General features: G+C 52.3%; 3 protein-coding genes across 6 annotated transcripts in view; all 3 read right to left on the reverse strand.

The window, feature by feature from the left end:
• On the reverse strand, nucleotides 1-7,763 carry SENP3 (SUMO specific peptidase 3). Its single transcript, XM_004376028.2, has 11 exons — nucleotides 7,498-7,763; nucleotides 5,933-6,658; nucleotides 4,925-5,164; nucleotides 4,715-4,826; nucleotides 4,203-4,350; nucleotides 4,026-4,073; nucleotides 3,510-3,587; nucleotides 1,370-1,507; nucleotides 1,118-1,201; nucleotides 950-1,000; nucleotides 1-340 (listed from the first exon to the last, which is right to left on the reverse strand). Exons 2-11 carry the CDS (start codon nucleotides 6,645-6,647, stop codon nucleotides 230-232), a joined length of 1,725 nt encoding a protein of 574 aa, XP_004376085.1. The 5' UTR covers nucleotides 6,648-6,658; nucleotides 7,498-7,763; the 3' UTR covers nucleotides 1-229.
• A 251-nt stretch (nucleotides 7,764-8,014) lies between these two features.
• On the reverse strand, nucleotides 8,015-11,034 carry TNFSF13 (TNF superfamily member 13). 4 transcript variants are annotated; one of them, XM_004376031.2, is made up of 6 exons: nucleotides 10,487-11,034; nucleotides 10,053-10,131; nucleotides 9,872-9,919; nucleotides 9,616-9,734; nucleotides 9,261-9,399; nucleotides 8,015-9,007 (listed from the first exon to the last, which is right to left on the reverse strand). In XM_004376031.2, exons 1-6 carry the CDS (start codon nucleotides 10,691-10,693, stop codon nucleotides 8,898-8,900), a joined length of 702 nt encoding a protein of 233 aa, XP_004376088.1. In that variant the 5' UTR covers nucleotides 10,694-11,034; the 3' UTR covers nucleotides 8,015-8,897. The 4 variants fall into 4 exon arrangements, with proteins under 4 accessions (XP_004376088.1, XP_004376089.1, XP_012410954.1 ...); XM_004376032.3 differs by lacking the exon at nucleotides 10,053-10,131 and having other exon boundaries at nucleotides 9,872-9,914; nucleotides 10,487-10,741; XM_012555500.2 differs by lacking the exon at nucleotides 10,053-10,131 and having other exon boundaries at nucleotides 9,872-9,917; nucleotides 10,487-10,741.
• Nucleotides 11,035-12,373: 1,339 nt separating this feature from the next.
• TNFSF12 (TNF superfamily member 12) overlaps nucleotides 12,374-20,158 on the reverse strand; it is a 25,493-nt gene continuing 17,708 nt past the window's right edge. The window contains exons 3-9 of the mRNA XM_023730991.1: nucleotides 20,118-20,156; nucleotides 19,943-19,993; nucleotides 19,249-19,330; nucleotides 18,520-18,573; nucleotides 18,398-18,433; nucleotides 12,827-12,951; nucleotides 12,374-12,625 (exon numbers count right to left, since the gene is read on the reverse strand). Of these exons, the coding sequence (XP_023586759.1) occupies nucleotides 12,374-12,625; nucleotides 12,827-12,951; nucleotides 18,398-18,433; nucleotides 18,520-18,573; nucleotides 19,249-19,330; nucleotides 19,943-19,993; nucleotides 20,118-20,156 (639 nt within the window). The remainder of the gene's footprint in view (nucleotides 12,626-12,826; nucleotides 12,952-18,397; nucleotides 18,434-18,519; nucleotides 18,574-19,248; nucleotides 19,331-19,942; nucleotides 19,994-20,117; nucleotides 20,157-20,158) is intronic.

Here is a 20,158-nt window from a genome sequence, read left to right on the forward strand (position 1 = left end):
ACAGAGGGAGAAAGGGGCTTTATCACGGTCAATCCCCGCCCATCAGAAATCAACAAGTATTCTCTCAAAGAAAAAAAAAAAAAATACAGAAATCAATTAAAACATTTAAATATGAAAAACCAAAGGGATTGGGTGGGGAAAGGCAAGAAAGGAGTTGGAGTTTCTTGGGAAGGAAGGTTTTTCCATGTCCCTCTGCCCAGTAAAGGGCTTGGGGCCTGGGGTACAAGGCTCACACAGTGAGTTTGCAGTGACACAGCTCCTTGTAGATCTGCCGACGAAGTTTGGGCATGTCCTGCTGGGTGAAGCTGAATGGCTGAGACAGGGCCAGGTGCTTGCAGTACTGGGTGTTAACAAAGCAGGCCATCAGTACCATTCACTGAGAATCCTCCTAAGTCAGGACCTGTGCTACATATTTTATGTGAGATGTATCGCATGTGATCTTTAAGAGAATAGCCCCATTTCACATACAAAGAGAGCCAAGAACATGTAGGTTAGGATTTAAAAAAAAAAGTCTGACTCTAAGCTAGTGCTTATTTGCTAGATGATATAGCTAATGTCCAAGAGAGGATGGGAGGCAGCTATATCAGGGTCAGAGACCAGAGGCCAGGAGAAAAAAACCAAAAAAGCAAACCCCTTGCCATCAAGTCGATTCCGACTCATAGTGCCCTATAGGACAGAGTAGAACTGCTCCATAGGGTTTCCAAGGAGCAGCTGGTGGATCTGAATTGCCGTCCTTCTGGTTAACCACTGAGCCACCAGGGCCCTGAGTCCAGGAGAGGAACAGTGAAATCAGGGTTTCTGTGTTCTAACACATAAGGTTACTCCCTGTTTCACAACTGGCTATGAGCCAAATGAGGAATGCAGAATATCCAGCCTCCCGCCTCCCTCCCACCCATTGCCACAAACTGACTCTAGGGCTGGAGGGGAAGGTCCCCAATCATCTGCTTACCTGCAACACGAAGGCGCCACAGTCACTGTCATTATTCTGCCTGGCCACATTCTAGAGAATAGAAAGAAGGCAGGCCCTTCACCTGGAGACTCCCAGGGGCATGGCTCAACTTCTGCCTCCCACTGCTACCCCCAGTGCCACTCTGTACCCTTCCCTGTGTGAACTCACCATTTTGAAGTAACCTTTCCAGCCCTGATGGAAATCCAGTCGGTCTTTCTTCACTGCCTCTGCCTGTAGATACTTGGCAATATGCTATGTGGATGGGGAAAAGGAGAAAGGTGACATTGACCCCAGTGTATAGTGGCTGTAGGCACCACACCCAAGTCATTCCTTAGAGGCCCAAATCCCACCCTTCTTCCTGGAATGTTCTGCCACTGGCTTTCCCCACTTTCCGTCCATCTTCCCCCTTCCACCTCAAACCTTAGGACAGCGGCGGTTTAGGGTGCGCTGCGAGTCAAAATAGGTGATGGTGCGTCGCCTGACGTCAACAGAGATGAGAGACCAGTGCACCTCCAGGTGGATGGGGATTAGCAGCAGCTCCTTATTGAAGATGTCCACCTAAGGAGGCAGCGCCAGAGGCCAGGTAAGACTGCACAGGGTCCTGTCTACTGCCACGAGGGTTCTAAAGAGGAACGGAGCAGCAGGCAAAGGAGCCGAGTGGGAGAACACAAGACCTCAGGATCTGGAAGTCTAGATTCTTGCGGTGTAAGGGAGAAGGGCAGGACAGAGGAGGTGGTAACACAACACACACTTGAAACCCCACGGTGGGCCCGGTGCTTTTCACGTGTGAAAGGTACAAGTGCCCATGTGGGTGGCCTGTGTTGCTGAAGCAATGGGAGAACAAGAAGTAAATAAGAGCCCAGGCTCAAACTGCCAGGGTTCAGATCCAGCTCCTCCACTTACTGGCTTACAGCTGTGGACAAGCTACTTAATAACCTTTTATAGCTTAGTTTCCTTCTCTATTTAAAAAAAAAAAACAAACCAAACCCACTGCCACTGAGTCATTTCCAATTCACAGCAACCCTACAGGACAGAGTAGAACTACCCCGTAGGGTTTCTTAGACTGTAATCTTTATAGAAGCATACTGCTACATCTTTCTCCCGCAGAGTGGCTGATGGTTCAAACCACCAACCTTTTGGTTAGCAGCGGAGCGCTTCAACCATATGCCACCAGGGCTCCTTTCCTCCTCTTTAAGAGGGTGACAATAACAGTACCTACCTCATATGTTTGCTAGAGGATTAAACTAGTTAATACCCACGCGCACTTAGAACAATGCCTGGCACGAAGAAAATGCTCAGTTAACGCTCACAACAATCCTACGAGAAAGTTCTCATGTTCAACCTAACGAATGAGGAAACTGCAGCTCAGAAAAGTAAAGGAAGAAACGGCAGAGGTGAGATTCAAACCCAGGTATACAGAAGACCAAGCTCCCTCCATTGTATGTCACCCCCACTTCTACTAGAAGCAGGCATGCCTAAGGATATAAGCTTTTGAACCTGGACAGAAATGAGCAGATACTGGAGCCAATGGTATTACCTACTGAGAAATTCCCTGGCTTATGAACTGGAGGACAGGGAAACCAGGGAAGAAAAGAACTCTTGACTTTCCTCACCAGAACTGTTCCTCCCTCAATCTTCCCCCAGTTACTTAGGGCAAAAGTCTAGATATCATCTTTGATTACTATCTTTTCTTCATTTCCCACATCCATCAGAAAGTTCTATTGGGTCTACCTCAGAACTCATCCTAGATAAAACTACTTCTCTGGTCCAAGTTTCTTGAATGGATTACTGTGCTACCCTCCTAGTCAGTATGTCTGCTTCCCATCTTGCTCCAATCTATTATGGAAACGAGTTTAGAACATGAGTCACTTCCCAGCCAGCTTAAAACCCTTCAGTGGCTTCTCAGTACATGTAGAATAAAATCCACGCTCTTTAGTCTACTACATGCTGTACATCATCTACTTTCTAACCTAATTTCTATCGTTCTCCCTTTGCTCACTCTGCTCCAGCCACACAGGCCACCCACATGGGCCCTCTGTTCCTCAAACATGCTCTTTCTCACCTCAGGTCACATGTATTTGTGGCTCCCTCTGCCTAGAACACTGTTCCCCCAGATCTGCACAAGCTGTATCCTCCCCAAGTACCTCCCTATGGGGAAAAGGCAGCAGCATTCTCTCCCTTTTCTCCACCCTGTCTTTGAAGAGCATTTGCCTTTCAAGCCTCACCTGGAAGGTGTAGAAAACTCCTGCTGGAAGATGTCCTCCAATTTCTCATTCTAAGAGAGGCCTTTCTGCGCCACCCAATCTAAAGCCCGCTCCTCCCAGTCACTCTACTACATTACTCTGTTTTAATTTATGTATTTTCATTCCATAGGAAAAGGAGTTTTGCTTATTTAATACTGTATCTTTGCTGCCTAGAACAGTGTCTGGCATACAGTAGACGTTTAATTAACATTTGAAAGACTGAATGAGTGGGGTCAGGGGATGCGCTCATAGAAAATAGAACTGCAGCTTCTTTTAAGGTAAAGTGTTACACAAGTAGATATAAATTGAAAACTCACGTTTTTGGTCCACCTTTTCACCCCATCATAACCCTTGGTACGGAGTTTATCATAGAAGAAACTGTTGAAGAAATGCACCTGTCCCAATGACACAAAATAGCTGATGGAATTAAAAGACCTCAGCCCCTCCCTCTAGATCGCCCACCCATTCACACCTCTCATTCCAAACAGTCCACTCCATTTCACTGTGGCTGAAAGGGCTAGTTTCAACAACCCCCACTCAATTCACTTAGGGAAAAAAAACAAATGATTGCTTGTAATCTTATTGCTATCTACTCCAATTCTTGGGGTTAGCCATAGGGGAAGAACACTGAAGACTGGGGGGAAGGAATAGAATTGAGAAATTCAGGGCCAAGATTATGCTTTGTATTTAACAAATTACCATCTGCCACCCTCCCCCTGCCAAAACAAAACAAACCTGAGGCCCTGGTTATGTAAAATGGAAGAGAAGAAAGGGACTGAAAAAGCACTTAGAACTGAAAGGGTCCTGGGACTGAAGGGCCTGGTTGGGCCTACCTTTTCGGGGACTGTGTCCATGACCAGGTCTCCGTACATGTTCATCACCTGGGGAGAAGATTGGAGGCAACTTGCCATGGAGGGTGCGGCATGGGCACAGGGCTCCCCCAAGCAGAGGGCCCCAGACACCCTGCTCCCTGAATCCCCTCTTGGGCCTGTTTCTCCACCCCTTCTTACCTGGTCATTGAGCCAGTTCTGTCCATACAAGGTCCCCAAGTCATCCATGGTCAGCACATGCCGCTTATAGGCCACTCGGAAGCCCCTCACCATGGCATTGCCTGGCATCCGCTGGTAGGACTGAATCAGCTGCAGCACTAGGCCCTTCCTGAGTAGGCCAAGGGTGGAGTCACACGAGAGGAGGGGGCTGGGGCACACAAAAGTACCTTCTACTGCCTAGAACAAGAGTCTAAACTGATTCATTGGTTTTTGGTCATGAGTCCTTTTAAGGAACTGCTAAAGGCTCACTCCCCAGAAAGAGGAACATGAATACTTAGGTATGCATATGATTTCAAGATCCCACTAAAGACCCTCTCAGTTGACTTACAGAGACTTGGCACCTTTCCTGCAGAGTCCTCCCCTTCAACTCAAGCTGTATCCTCCCCAAGTACCTCCCTATGGGGAAAAGGCAGCAGCATTCTCTCCCTTTTCTCCACCCTGTCTTTGAAGAGCATTTGCCTTTCAAGCCTCACCTGGAAGGTGTAGAAAACTCCTGCTGGAAGATGTCCTCCAATTTCTCTACTACCTCATCAGTGCTGAGGGGGATGAGGCTGCCATAAGTTTGAAGGAATTCATCCAAGATGCCTGAGCAGAGGAGGGAGAGAGAGAGTAGGGTGAGGCCTCCAGACTCCGATCTACGAGTCCGCGGAGGGAAAGAGCCTAGGTTCTCTAGGGCGCCTTACTCTGCACGCAGGTCACGTGCTCCTCCCTCAGGGGGCTGTGCTGGCCAGCTTTCTCCCCAGGATGCTCTGCCTCTTCTGCAGTACCCAAATCTGAGCCCTGAAAAAGCTCCTGGGCCACATGGTCCCCGATGCTGCACACATTGCTGATGAGGATGCTGGCATCAGGGGGTGCCAGACTGCGCTCCCCTTCTGGCCCAGGTGGTCCCCCAAAGCCATTGGGCAGAGTACACGGGAGGAGACCTGTAGGAGAGGAAGAAAAGAATGGGGATGAGAAATTTACCCAGAGCAAGAGGCAATGGCAGGATTAAATGATGCACACATAAAAGACCACAAGAAGAATGAATTGAAACATAATAATACAGGCCTGAAAACACAAGATGAGCATGTGCAAAAAGTTATGAAGAGACAGAATAAGAGCTACCTACTCACAAACAAGAGGAAAGCAAGAAAAGGTTAGGATTCAGAGAGATGTAAATTTTACAGATATCTATCACCACTGTATGCCCAGCACTTAGGGTAACGCCTAGCATATCGTAAAGGCTCTACAGCTATTTGAATACTTAATAAAGATGTAAAGGGCCTGACATTACGATTGCCTGGGTTTCTCTGAAAGGGAAATGCTCTAAGAATATCATGAACAACTATACAGGTTGTGTACTGCACTATTAAGAGCAATCCCACCCACAGACAAGAGACCGGTGCCCTCTGGAGATGCACACACAAGGGCCCTCATACAGCGAGGCTGAGGGGGGATTTCAAGTGGACAAGACTGTCTGATTTTTCAAAACCACGAATGAATCCCTTTCTCACCTGTGTTCTAGGCCACAGGACATCTGCTTAGGGATTGTGCTTCCCCAGGCTTAATTCCTGCTCCAAGTGGGGCTTAAGACATTTCATAGCTATCCTGGACTCCTCACTCAGGATCAGTTCTCACCACAGCAAGAGGATCCTGCTGCTCCAGGCTCTTAGCTCTCTTCCCTCTCCCCACCACCTCCTTTCCCATCTTACCTGAGTCAGGGTCCAGAGGAGACTCTGGAGTCCACCTGAGTCCATCTTCTTCCACGGGGGGCCCAGAGGGCACTGGTGGAGACCCTCTCACCCCATCCTCAGCCATGAGAGCACCTAGCAGACCTAGCCGGGGTGGGGGTGGCCCCCGGGGGGAGCCAAAACGACAGCAGGGGGATGGCGCCTGTGGTGTTGCGCCCCCTTCCTGGGGTGAAAGATGGTTCTTGGGGTGTGTGAGGCCCCGCCGCCGGCCCCGGTGGCGCCCCCAAAGCTTCCAGTGGAATGTCAGCGAGGTGCTTTTTGAGTAGAGCAGCATCCGGAAGGCCCTCATAGCTCTTCGGCGGCGCTGTGAGCAGGTTTTTCGATGATTGGGGCGGTGAGGGCGAGGCCGCTGGGAAACTCCCAATTGACCCCATCTGGGAGGCAGCCTCCAAGCTGCCGCTTCCTCCTCCTCATCTTCATCCTCCTCTTCCTCTTCCTCTTCCTCCTCTTCACTAGCTGAGGCATCAAAGGAGGGCCGAGGGACAGGGAGGCATCTAGCTGGCACTGTGGTCCCTGCCCCAGGATCTGGCCCAAACCCTCCACCTGATTTGAGTCGGGGCTTGGGGGGTGGGGGCCAACGAAGACGTTCCCTCCTGGGGCTGGAGTAAGCTGGGGCTATGCCAGGTCCCGGAGGCTCAGGCCCCCAAGACCCAGTCCCTTGTATAGTCTCTTTCATCTTCCAGTAGCCTGTAAAACAAAGGTCAGAGTCTCAGAATCAAACATCCTGCACCCCAGATCCTGCCTCCCTTCTTCAGCATGCCTTTCCTGTATTCAGATGCAAATAAACTAAGGAAGGAGAAAAAATGTAAAATTCGTAACTTCAGATCTTCCAGTTAACATGGTGTATGAAAGATCATTTAGAGACTGTGCCATCATCCCTCCTCTACCCAGGTAGAGGCAAGGGAGAATGGTTAAGCAGCAGGCCTCAGAGATCTTCTCAGATCCCTAAGTCAAACCCAGTGTTTCCTAGCTGTATTTTAAGAGCATCAAGTATGTCGTTTGAAAGCCAAATAATGGTGTTATGTTCACTAAGACGGCTCAGCGTGGGAATCCTGACACGGTACAGAGATACGAACCCAACTTCCACAGGGAAACCATGGGCTACAGTGGAAGAGAGTTCTTCTCTACCACCCTGCGATGAATGGGGAGTGTGGGAATGCTGAGGTACTTTCCGGAACGAATAGGAATGCCAGGGTTGTGATTCAGGATACAGAGTCTGATGAAAGGGGAAGGATTTTGAAGGAAAGTGAAAGGGAACCGAATCGGTGCTAAGGCAGCAGAAGCAGGGGATGGAGCGGAATTGAGGCGCACGAGCGAGCCTGTCCCAGCTTCCCTCTTGCCCCGTCCTCGGGCACCCGAACGCGTCCCAGCACCGGTATGGTCCTACAGGATAGGACGGCTCGGAGCACAAGGGCCTTAAGAAGCCCCTTCGATGGGCCTCCTAGGCCCTGGTTAGGTGAAAGCGAGGTATCAGAACGGGAGAGGCCGCACGGCAGGGATGGGGGGAGGGGGAGGGGAGTCCTCACCGGGAGCGGGGAAGCCGGAGAGGACGGGCCGGAGGGCGGGCGTCTCCGGCCTCAGGCTTCCCGGCTCATCTCTCCGGCGACGGTGGCGGTGCCGCCACTCCTGCTGTCTTCAGGCGCAACCGCCTCAATTCAGGATTCCAACGATCCTTGGCCGCGCGCCGCGCAGCCAAGCCGCCCCGCCGCGGCCGCCTCTTGCTCTGCTTCAGCCTCCACCTCCAATATCTCCCCCTCCTCCTCCTTCCCCTCCCGCGAGCCCCAGGCCCACCGGCAGTGGCGGCGCACGATTAATACGTCACACGCCGCGAACAGCGCCGGCGCGAGCACCACGCGCCTAGTCCCGCCTACTCAAGGACGTAGACGCCACGGGATCGTCCCGCCCCCGAGCCTCAACCGACGGCTGCGCCTGCGCACACCCGCTGACTTGGGCCGCCAGCACCCGCGCCCCCTACTCGCCTTTTTGCGCCTGCGTGACGCAGTTCGCCTCACGTCCCGCTACGCAGGCCTACTTTCTCTGCGTTTGTGGTTCTGATCCTGGGACCGCCCGAATACCTTCGTCCAGTGGGACGCGCGAGAGGAAAGCTGGGAGGACAGGGAAATGCCGGTACAGGAGTAGGACTGAGGCGAGGCAGTGGGGGAAATGAATCCGGAGTCTCATTCATTCCCTTTTATTTAATTTTGAGCAAGGCTTGAGTAGAAAGGACAGCTCCAAGTAGTAACGCAAGACCAGCACCAGGCCGTGCGATCCATCCAGGGCTCCCGGGGGACCAGTCCTAGCCCAGAGGGGCTTGGAGTGACCTGCCACGCCAGGGGAGTGGAGAGCATGAAAGGCAAAATTTGGGACCCGAAAAGTAATGTGGCTGCGAAGGGACCGTTGTCGGGCACCGCCAGCAAACGGGTGTATAATAAATACACCTCTGGAGATAGGGAGGGAAACATACTCAATAGATGGCGAGGTGGAAATGTATGGAAGATAGTGGCCGGCAAGGTAAGAGTGAGGCTTCTTTAGAGTGCGAAGAGGCACTAGGGGCTTTCCTGAGAGTTGGGAGGGGAGGTTTCGTGGACTTCTGCCAATAGGCAGGATGATTCCCTCAAACTGCCGCTAGATGGTAGTGCTGTTCCGGAAGCATCCAGTGAGACCCATAGCAGGTCTGGATAATGACTGACCCCCTTCCCCCGGGATGGCACATAAAATCAAGATCTTCTAGCTCTTTAATATCCATGAAATCATAGGTCTGGGAGTGGGGGAGGAAAGGGAAAAGGGAGGAACGGAGAGTCATGAAGTCATCCCAGGAAAAGGCCTCTGCTCCTGCTCATTCCCAGTCCTCTGTCTGGTCAGCTGGTTGTCTCCAGCATATACCCACCCTGGTCTTCCAAGCTCAGACCCGCCTTTCATAGCACAGTCATAGTTTCACAAGCCCCAGGAAGGTGCCATGTGGGGAGAGGCTAAGTCTGGCCCCTGCCCGGGGGACTATGACCCTCAGAATATCCCCTTGGTATAAATGGAAGACACCTGAGAAAGGGGAGAAAAAAGATGCTCAGTGAGGCACAGCCATCATCCAGATGCTCTGATGTCTCACCCTCCCTTCTGCAGCTCCACCTTTCCTCTGCTTCCTGCAAGAACCTAGGTGTTCCGTTCTTTCCTCACATCTGCCTCTCCACCCAGGGCTCCCACTCCCATCGTAGCTCCCCACACCAACTCCCCTAGATCAGAGACCCGTCCTGCTCTCTTCTCCTCCACACTCCCCTGCCAGCACTGCTCTCACCTGCACTGTAGCAGCTATTGTAGGCCCGGTCAGGGTTGGAGGGCATACTCCGTACACATCGGAATAGCGTCTCCTCCCTTCCCTGGCCCTCCCGAGATACCACCTGACCCATGGTGAAAGTCACATCATGGAACAGGACCTAGAAGGGCAGCGAGGAGATAAAATGGGATGGCATGGCTCAGGTCTGGGAGGCCTCAGGAGCCCTGATATGCAGACAAGGAATGAAGAAGGGTCTTCTAAGCTTGGTATGGACAAAGGGGCCAGGAACCCTCACGACTGGGGCATCCAGGCTGTGGGAGAACAGGGAAGAGGAGGCCTCCGGACCTCCAGGTGAGGCTCAGGGTATGCCGGTTACCTGGCTATACAGCAGATAAATTCCAGCCTCCCAGACTCGGACAACATATCCTCGGGCCTCCAGGCCTCTACCACGTCTGAGAGCTGGTTGCCACATCACCTCTGTCACATCAGAGTCTTCTGGAGGTGAGGAGTGTGGCAGTCAGGATTTCTGCGCACTCTTAGGTACGTGATGGATTCGCTGGGACCCAGATGCCAGCCCCAAATCCGCCAGTGCCTGCCCCTCCCGCAAAGCCATTGTTTAAAATAGTGCTCACCCTTGGAGGTGATGTTAACGGGAACAAGGTGCAGCACCGAGTGCTTCTCTGAGGAGAGAAGAAGAAATCTCAGCAGGGCCCACCCACCCCTGATGCCCTATTCTCATCCCCCCCCAACCCCATCCCATGCTGCTCGATCACCTCCCGCCCCTGCGGCACCCCGGCACCCCGGAGGCCTCACTCTTCTGTTTTGGGGTGAGCACTGCTCTCCTCCTCCGGGATTTCTCCCCATTCTCCCAGGCTTCCAGGTCCTTGGGGCTCTGTTCATGGAAAGAGCGTCAGGGTTAGACAAAGATGCAAGGGTCCCAGCGAGCCTTCCTACCAGCCCTCCCTCCTGCCCCAGGAATGCCTCACTTCTCTCGTGCACCTTTCTCCAGCACCCTAAGTCTTGGTGCTGGCTGTCCTCCAGGATCTGGTAGGTATGAATTAATGTTAAAGCATTAATCTTTAACAGTTTCCTTTCCTGGAACGGCCACTCCCTCGACTGACTTCGAGACCCGGGACCCTCTCTTGCACCCTCTTCAAGCTTTGCAGACCAGGAGACAGGATCGGACAGTCTCAGAAACTCCCTGCCACCCATTCTTCTCTCCCAGACACCCTTCTCCCCTCACTCACCTGCTCCCAGAGGCTGTGCCAGGGCTGCCCATCCCCCTTCCGGGAGGGTCCTCCGGTCCTCTGCAGCCGGCTCACCTCTCTCCTTAGGGTTTGCAGCTCTGCTTGTTGCGTCAGCAGAGCCATAGCGCAAGCCACAGCCCCCAGAGCCGCCCCCCAACTCAACCAGAGAGCAACTGAGAGTGCCGGCTCTCGAGCGGAGCCCCCCATGTCGCCCCGGGGCCCTTTGGGGGCTACTGAGGAAGGAGAGGAGGCCAGCCTGAGCTGGGGATACTGCTGACAGCTGTGGCCTCAGAAGTGGGGTGGCAAGGAGGTGACGGGGAGGATGGGGGTGCGGGCACCGGTGCAGAAGGGAAGAAGGGCGTTACGCGAGGGAGAAATAAAAACAACTTGAGAATAAAAGGAGGGAAGAGGAAAGTAAGCTAGGGGTACTGTCTGGTACGCCTGGCACCCCTCTGTGGGGCCGGTGTTGCCTCTGAGACCCCTATCCCCCTCCCCCAGCCTGAGGAGAATCTGGAGTGGGTCTCTCTCGGAAGGACAGGGCTGCCAGTGACACCAAGGGGGAGCGGCCTGAGCACAGGAGCCTGGGGCGGCCCCAGAAGTGGGGGAGGGAGGGCTGGCAGCTCTGGGGCATGGTGCCAGGAGGAGGGATGGAGGGACAAGCTGGGCAGTGTTGAGGGTCAGGGGTGAGGAAAGCAGACCATCTGGTTCCAGTGCAGGGGAGACCTCTGGGGAAGTTTCTACAGGTGACTGAGGTGGGACAGGAGGGGTGTGGGCGGGTGGGGAAGAGAACCAGGGTCGCGGAAGCCAGAGACTAGCTGAGCTCTGGGGTTAAGGCCGGGCCGGGTGTGTTGGAATAAGGCCTGTACTACTCCCTGTGCTGAACTTGGCAAGCAAGAGACTTCCTGTTTCCTGAGAAAAGCTCTTACATAATGCTATGGATGAAAAGAGAGACAGAGACAGCCACAAGCACCCGAGCCACTGTAGGCGTCCTCCCTGGATCCAGGGTCCATGTGCCCGAGTCCTGGGCCCCCTCCAGGCCTGTTCCCACCCCGAACCCCAGCCAGGGCCTGTGCCAGCTCCTGCGGAAGGTCCCCAGGTGGCCAAGAGGAAGGGCCCGGCTCCTCCCAGCCAGGGATTTCCCCGCAGGAAGAAGCCTGCCTCCTAGGCAAATGAGGCCAGTTTGGCAGCAGCTTGGCAGAGGAGATTTCTTCCTGGGCCGTTGGCGTTTCTTCTCTTGGCTCTTGCTGGGGGGACTGGAGGCATGTAAGCCCCACTCCTAGGCCCATAGGCCCCAAAGTCCAGACCCCTTCCCATGGCCCTCAGCTACCCTGAGAATGCCCCTGAGGCCCCAATAAAGAGAGAGGCTATGACTTATTCTCTTTAATATCCACTTATCAACATTTTGTCACAATAATAATAAAAATAATATCTTTTAAAAATCCACAGGGACGCATCAGGGTAGAGCTGGTCTTGGTCTCCTACCCCTCACATTTAGGGACACCTGGCCTCATCCCAGTCTGTTCGGTTTCCTGCCACCAGGTCCAGCTCCTCTTAATGCCTAAAGAGGGGTCCTCCGGACCCATCTTTGCCCACAGAGTACAGTAAACACGGTGTCCTGGGGGCTGTGGTCAGGGTGGGAGTCAGGAGATAAATGGGGGAGTAGGAAGGCCAGGGCTTTGTGAGGCAAAGAGCCCAAGGTGGGGGGCTGTAAGGGAAGAATGGGACTGTGTATGTGGGGTGGTGACAAGTGATCAAGTCCAAGGCCTACAGAGAGGGTGGAAGGGTCTGGAGTGAGGAACAGTTTTGGGGTGGGGCAGAGGAGACTGAGTTTTTGGAGAGCTGTCGTGGGGAGCCAGCAGCTTGGGAGCACCGCGAGACCAGAGCCCCTCAGTGAATTTGGAAGAGTCCGAAGTAGGTGAGGAAGGGGGCAGCCTTGAGATGGGCCCTGGGGAGGGTGCGGATCCGCAGGGAGGACCCTGGCTGCAGGGGCAACAGCCCGGACACCTGGCAGAGGCGCAGCTGGGGCCCGAGGGAGCTGGCCGCCGTGGCGGAGAACTCCTCCAGACAGCGCAGGGCCAGGGCCTCATCCACCAGCAAGTCCAGCTTCAGGTAGACAGCCTTCCCCTCATCAAAGTGCACCTGGGGCAGGGGGAGGGCAAGCAGAGTCCAGGCCTCTGCTTGCCCTCACCTCAATTTCAAATTTCCTTAGAGACCCAGGTATACCATCCCCGCCCCCAGGCCCAAGCTCTCCCTCTCCAGCCTCTAGCTTGCCCCCTCTCTCTCAAGCCAAACTCTTCTCCCTCATTTACTGCTTTGGCCATGGAGCCAGGTGGGGCTTACCTGACAGTACAGGTAGTAGAGCCCAGCCCGAGTGACTGTGAATTCCCCGCGCTGGCGGTCATAGCGCAGCGGGTTGGAGCTGTTGATTTTGGCCTCCTCCCAGCCACTCACCGTCCCGTCCACACCTGAACATCGATGTTCAGAGATAAGGAAAGCTCCCCTACACTCCCCAGGGATCCACTGACTTTATAAACGTTTGGGGCCTGCTTTACCCAGCAGATACATAGATCACCCAGGGTAAAGGAGGGGCCAATCCCCATGGAGCTCAAAGTATAGCAGGAAGTTCTGTGTAGAAATCTAACATGTATACGCTTGAACATGCAGACGAAAGGACTAGAAAGATACAAAGCAAGTTGTCATCAGTGGTCACTTCTGGGGAAAAGAGAAGGATTGAAGAAGTGGCGGGGGGAAGACTTTTATATTTAATATTTTACTTTTATATTTTACTTCATCTGTGTCTATATTGCTTGCCTTTTTGCCTTGAGAATATATTCATGCATTACTTGAATTATTAGAATTAAAAATAAAATGACACCCAAATGTCCATCACTGATGAATGGATAAACAAAATGTCGTATACCCATACAATGGAATACAGTATTATTCATCCATAAAGAAGGAATGAAGTAGTGGCACATGCTACAACATGGGTGAACCTTGAAAACAATATGCTGAGTGCAAGAAGCCAGTCACAAAAGGCCATGTAGTGTATGATTTCATCTATATGAAATGTCCAGAGTAGGTAAATTCATAGAGATAGAAAGTAGGGCTGGGGTAGGGAGGAATGGGGAAATTGGACAGTGAGAGCTAAAGGGTAAAAACCAAACCAGTTGCGGTCAAGTCAGTTCTGACTCATGGTGACCCCATGTGTGTCAGAGTAGAACTGCACTCCCTAGGGTCTTCAATGGCTGTGATCTTTTGGAAGTAGACTGCCAGACCTTTCTTCCGAGGCACCTCTGGGATGATTTGAACTGCCAACCTTTAGGTTAGTAACCAAGCATTTAGTCATTTGCACCACTCAGGGACTCCAGCTAAAGGGTCTGGGGATTCTTTTTGAGGTAAGGAAAATGTTCTAAAATCGATGGTGGTGATGGTTGCACAACTCTGTGAATATACTAAAACCTCTGAATTATACACTTAAAACAGGTGACTTGTATGCGATGTGAATTATATCTCAATAAAGCTGTTACCAAAAAAAAAAAAAATCTAGAGCTAGGGTAATTACAAATTAGAAGGAAAAAAAAAAAAAAAGATGAAGCAGTGTATCAAGTGGCCTCCCAGGTCCTCCATGGTCCACCCTTTTCAACCTCTGCAGTTCAATTTCACACACTTCCCAATTCATGACACTCCAGACACTCTGGCCTTCTTTCTGCACCTGCCACACACCAAGCCCATTTTCCCCTCTGAGCTTTTTACTGCTCTCCCCTCTCCCCAGATCACTCTTCCCTGAGCTGGCACCTTCTGTCCCTCAGGTCTCAGCTGGTCTGAGAAACCTTCTGGGGCCACCAGTTTAAAACAGCCAGGCCCACCCCTGCCTCCATTAATCTCTTCACAGCTCCCTGTTTCTTTCAGCACGGTCACCAACATCAGAAATTATCTCCTTTCTGTATGTGTTCGTTTGGGGTGTGACTGCCCTACCAGGGTAGAGACAAAACCAAAAAACCAAACCCATTGCCGCCGAGTCCATTCGGACTCGTAGGGCAGGGACAACCTTGTCTTATTCACCACTACATACCCCGAGGCGCTAGGTGGGCGCCCAGTAAACACAGCTGGGAAGACACAGGGAATAAGGTGAACACGGCTGGCAGCTTGATCCTCGCTTGGGGCCACAGGCCGTTCCCGGTCCTCCCTGGCTGGGCCTCAAGGAGCCTCTGCAGTTGCCTTCTCCAGCCCCTCTCCCTCTGCCAACCCCAGGGCTCTGTCCTTGTCATGTTTTCAAGCCAGATACTCTCTCTCACTGGGCATTTTCATTCGCACCCATGGGTATACCACGATCTATATCCCGCAGACTCCAGATCCAAGTCTCCAACCGATATTTCCTTTTCTTCCTCTTCCAGCTAACACGGCCCTCTGACTAGCCATGGGCACCTCAAACTCATCCGACCCAAACTGAGCTTGTCTCCTCCCCGTCCCCCTCAAACTTGCCTTACTACTGTCCATATTCCACTTTTGGCTCATAGTCCTCCACCCACTGGGTACCCAAGCCTCCCTCTCCTTTACCAACTTTATTCACTGATCTCTAGCTCTTGTCAATCTTGCCTCCTAAATAACTCTGCCCCGTCTTCCCCACCAGCCTGGTCCCTGCCATTTCTCACTGGGACTCCCTGTTTCCAACCTCACCTCATCCCGGTTATTCCTTACACACAGCCAGAGTGACCGTTCTCAAATGCAGATCTGATCTGCTTCTCTTTGCTTTAATCCTTTGAATGGCTCACCTTAGATTAACTTCAGATCCCATCTGTGACCTGGCTCCTGTCTTCTTCTCCAGCCCCATACCCCATCCTGCCCTTCTAGCACTTTATGCTTCAGCCACAGGGAACTTCCCACAGTCCTCCAGACTCTTGGTAAACTCAGCGCTTTTACACAAGTAGTTCCTTCTACCTGGAATGCCCTTGACCCACTGTCCATCTTACACTCATGCTCAAGGCCCAGGAAAGCCACGTCCTCTTGAGGAAGGAGTCCCTGACTTCCTTGTAAAATGGTTTGTCCTCCTCTATGCCACCATGTATCTTTGGCTGCTTTAATTTTTGTACTTGTAATCTTGTCCTGTGATTACAAATTTATATGCATGTCTCCTCTCCTAGATTCCTTGAGGATAGGTCTGGGTATTCCTTACCATGGAGACCTAGCCCAGTCCCCAACACACAGCAGGATCTCAGTACACGTGTGCCGAGTTGATGATTGAATAAATGTCTGGGGAGCTGCTAAAATAAGTGGTACATACTGAGGGGAGGAAGACTGGCCTGGGAGCAGAAGAGGGAGGACATTCCTGGCTATGGAATCAGGTTGAGCAAAGGCTGGTGGTGGCAGAAGACACCGCTTCTATTCTTACAACCTGGTGTGCCTGGGACACACGTGGTGTCACTGCAGTTTCACAACTACAGACCTCAAGTGACAATTCCATACCGCCTGGCTACCCTCCTACTTTCTTCCACTACACCTCCTTTTGCACTTACCAAGACAAGCATTTTGAACCATCTCTCCTCAGATCTCCTGCCTCATCCACCCAGTTCTCCAGAGGACTTAGATGTCACAAAGCAGGGGCTACCTCATCTCTCCCCATCAAATCCACAAACCCACCTGTTCTCACCTTCTCCTCTGACCCTTTGTAATGATGGTTCTGGATCCCATCCCCTCCCACCTTGGCCATTGCCACTGCAGGTACCCCCCACCTCTGCACCAGCAACCCTGCCTCTCACGCAGACCATGTCTGGTATACAAGCACACTCTAGCTCAGTTTAACTCCTGGCTTCATCTTCATGACCTTGGATAAGTTATATAACCTCTCTGAGACTTGATTTTCTCATGTGTTATTGTTGTTAGGTGCCATCAAGTCAATTTTCTACTCATAGTGCCCAAAGTGACAGAGTAGAACTGCCCCATAGGGCTTTCTAGGCTGTAATCTTTATGGGAGATCACCAGATCTTTTCACCCATGGAGTTAGCACAGTTAGCAGCCGAGCATTTAACCATTGCACCACCAGGGCTCCTTTTCTCCTCTGTAAAATGGAGGAAATCAGAATCTCTTCTGTTGTGAAGATTAGATGAGACAGAACAGGCACCACTGGAAACCACTTGCCACAGCGTCAGTTTAGACTCATGGCGACCCCATATGTGTCAGAACAGAACTGTGCTCCAGAAGTTTCTCAATGGCTGATTTTTTGGAAGTAGAGACAGGCTTTTCTTCTGAGGCACCTCTGAGCAGACTTGAACCTCCAACCTTTTGCTTAGCAGCTGAGCGCACTAACCATCTGCAGGGACTAGAAGACGTGAGTGCTCAGTACCTGTCAGCTAAGATCAATGCAGTATTGCCTATCCCTAAAAGGACAAAACTTTTCCTTGACCCCACATCCATCCCCCTGTATCCATTTCTCTGCTCCTGTCACAGAGAAACTTCTGGAAAGAGTTGTCATGGTCTCCAATTCCTTATCTCCCATTCTCTTCTCAATTCAACGTAAGCTGCCTTCTACTCTAACACAGAAACCGCCTGTGTCAAAGTCATCAGCTGGCTTTTATGTTTCCAGACCCAGTGGTCACTTCTCTGTTCTCATCTCCTGTGACCTCTCAGCCACATTCCACACAGACAGTCACATTATCCTTGTCCTTTAGATTTCAGGACACTGCCCTCCCCTAGTTTTCTTCCCCTCTCTCTGACTATTCCTTCTCAGTCTCCTTGGCTGGATTCTCCTGCTCTACTCTCCTTCAAGAGGTCCAAGTGCCTCAGGGCTTTGTTCTTGGGGCTCTTCCTTTGCCTGGTGTCTCATCCAATCCTATAGCTTTAAATATCATCTATATGGTGATGACTACTGACTTCATAGGTCCTGACCTAGCCCTTGAGCTGGGCTAATATGTCCAGCTATCTATTTGTGGAATTCACTTGTTTATTATTAGGCATCTGAAATTTAATTATTAATTTATCCCTCTCAATCTATTTCTTTCCTGGTCAACTCTATCTTAGAGAAAAACGACATGGTTATTCCCAAAGATGCCCAAGTTAAAAATCTAGAAGTCATTTGTGATTCCTCCCCTTCCCTTACCCTGCACATTCAACTCACAAGCAAGCCCTGCCTCTAAGACACCTGCTGAATCCATCTACTGCTTTCCATCTCCACTGCCAACACCTTAGATCAAGCCACCATTGTGTCTTGCCTCCTGGTCTATTACAGTGGAAGTCCATTCCAGGTGAGACAACAGTATGTGCAAAGTCCAGAAGAGGCACATTGAAGAGGTCAGCACAACAAGCGTGGAAAATGTGTAAAGATGTTCAGAAAATGCAGCAGCAGTGTGGTTGAGACCAGATCATGGAGAGGCTGAGAGTCAAGCAGAGAAAAAATGGAATAATGAGAGTGAAGGTTAGGGGAGCTTAGCCTGGCAGCATAGGTGGGCAGAGCAAAGGGTTGGGGAGAGCCTGGAATAAGAAGGGGCTAGAGGCTGGGTTTCAGGTTCCAAGAGCATGGTGCTGAGGTGGGGGATGAGATAGGGATAGAAAAGAGCAGAGACTAGAAACATTTTGAGGAAAAATGATCAGGACATGAAGACTAATGGAATATGGAGGGGGAAGAAAAGAAAAGAACCAAAGGTGCTCCTTGGAGAAAGGTGAGGGCTGAAGGAGAAACCTGGGGCAGGTGGTTTGGTGGGGGAGTCAACCTCAGTCCTGGGGCCATAGAGACAGGCCAGGTCTGGGGGCTAAGAGAACCAAGCCCTGAGGACTTCGTGAACTGGCTTTTGGGGGCCAAAGGGAGGGAGCTGAAGGTAGGGGTGAGGGGAAGCCAAAGGTCTTGTGGGGCCCCTCTCCCAGAAGACCAGTGCTGTGGGGGTCACAGAGAGCTCAGAGGTAGGGAAGGGGTCTCACCCGCCTGCGCTCGGTCCCGCCCCGGCTGTGGGTGAACTGTAAGACACAGGAAAGGGTTGGTGAGGCCTGCCCCCCAGCCCCTGTGCCACCCCTCCTCCCAGGCACGGCTCACCGTCACCCACCTTCGTAGTGGGCGGCAATTGCTCTGCGAGCCCGGGTTTTCCGGCCTTTAGCTGCTGGGAGTCAAGGAAAGACAGATGGACAACACAGTGCCCTCCAGGGAGCCCGGGAGCCCCTCCTCCAGCCCCACTCCCCTCTCAGGACCCTGACACCCATGTTCTTGTCCAGATTTGTGGCCTCAGAACTTTATCTTCCTCCATAAGCAGAGTGACTAGAGTATTTATTATACAAACCAGGATACGTCTGAGGGCAAAAGAAGTCCTATTAATAATCACACCAAGATAACAGATATAAACCAGGACAGTCCCAGCAGACCAGCATATATGGTCACATGATCATCTCATTCATAGGTCTCTATGCTTATCGGGGTCCAGGCCTCTGACTCCCCCAGCTTGACTCCATCAGGGCCCCAAGGGCTCCCCTAATTCCCAGCCACCCCCCTTTATATCTGGGGTAGGGTTTGAAGTAAGAAGCTGGTCCATATGGTGGAAGGAGCTTCAGAGGGAGGGTCAGAATCCCTTGGGCCCCATCTCAACTGACTAGCTGCATGACTCTGAGCACCCGCCTTCACTCTCTGAGCCCCAGTTTCTCCAGCCAGAAGGGTGAATAGTGGTTTTTGCTCTGCCTGTTGCACAGGACTGTTATGATAAACAAAAGCAATAAAGAATCCAGAAACCACCACAGGCCAGCCACAGTGATTATTCCTGAGCTTGGTGTGGAGGGATGCTCACCATTTCTGCGAGGCCGAGGCCGAGCTAGTCGGTTCAGGAAAGGCGCGGGACCCTGGCTTTCCTCTGCCTGGGGATGCAGCTCCTAGGGGATTAAGGGCAGGGTTAAACCAGCATCTTGCCAAGGACCCCAAGAGACATAAACGGAGACAGACCCGGGCTATCAGAGAGCCACCAGCCAGCAATAGGCACAGAAATCTCAGGGAGAGAGGCATCCTTCATCCAAGTGTAGCTTGGGGCAAAGGGAAGGCAAGGTCCTGGGGTCAGGTCCCAGCTTTCACCCCCTTACCCAGCCAGCCACATTCCTCCTGCCCCCCGCCACCCCCGCCACAGAACCTACTCATAACCTGTGCTCAACTGGCAGATGCACACGCCCCACACCCAGCCAGCGTGCGCAGTGGGTACACACCCTGTGCACACACCAACATCCCTTTTCCACGCTAGCTCACATACTCTCCCACCTCACCCACAGCCAATCAACTCTTCATACTTACTTGGTACAAATTGTACAAACCGGCAGAAACCCCTTACACACAGCTCTCTCTCTGTCTCCCTCTCTCTCTCACACACACACAGCTGGCACATATCCACACATGCACCATGGTCGTCATGCACACCTGCCTTCAAACACCCTGCACACACCACTCACACACCTCGCGTGCCCAGCAGCCTTCTGACAGCATCCACAACCACTCACCCGGGGGTCCTGGTCCTCCTCTGCCACCAACTCTCCCTGGGAAGGCTCCTGCTGGGAAGGAGGCAGTGTCACCCTGCCTTTCTCCACCTGACAGCTCGCCCTCCGCCCAGCCTCTGTCCTCCCTCCTCGCAGGCTCCCTCCCCGCGTGCCCAGGTGCCGTGCAGCGGGGCCTCACCTGGGCCGACGGCGCCGCCCGGCTCCCCAGGCCGACCACCG

Source organism: Trichechus manatus, unplaced genomic scaffold (genome assembly GCF_000243295.1).
Source record: "Trichechus manatus latirostris isolate Lorelei unplaced genomic scaffold, TriManLat1.0 scaffold00040, whole genome shotgun sequence".
NCBI classification, from domain to species: domain Eukaryota; kingdom Metazoa; phylum Chordata; class Mammalia; order Sirenia; family Trichechidae; genus Trichechus; species Trichechus manatus.

Excerpts from the sequence above, each read along its gene's own strand:
- SENP3 (XM_004376028.2), bottom strand. The coding sequence starts at position 6,647 with ATGAAAGAGACTATACAAGGGACTGGGTCTTGGGGGCCTGAGCCTCCG. Across the intron at positions 5,165-5,932 it reads TCCTCTGGACCCTGACTCAG|GTCTCCTCCCGTGTACTCTG; the intron begins GTAAGATGGGAA and ends CCTCTCCTACAG. Across the intron at positions 4,827-4,924 it reads GCACGTGACCTGCGTGCAGA|GCATCTTGGATGAATTCCTT; the intron begins GTAAGGCGCCCT and ends TCCTCTGCTCAG.
- TNFSF13 (XM_004376031.2), bottom strand. The coding sequence starts at position 10,693 with ATGGGGGGCTCCGCTCGAGAGCCGGCACTCTCAGTTGCTCTCTGGTTG. Across the intron at positions 9,400-9,615 it reads TTTATCTGCTGTATAGCCAG|GTCCTGTTCCATGATGTGAC; the intron begins GTAACCGGCATA and ends CTGCCCTTCTAG. Across the intron at positions 9,008-9,260 it reads CAATAGCTGCTACAGTGCAG|GTGTCTTCCATTTATACCAA; the intron begins GTGAGAGCAGTG and ends CCCCTTTCTCAG.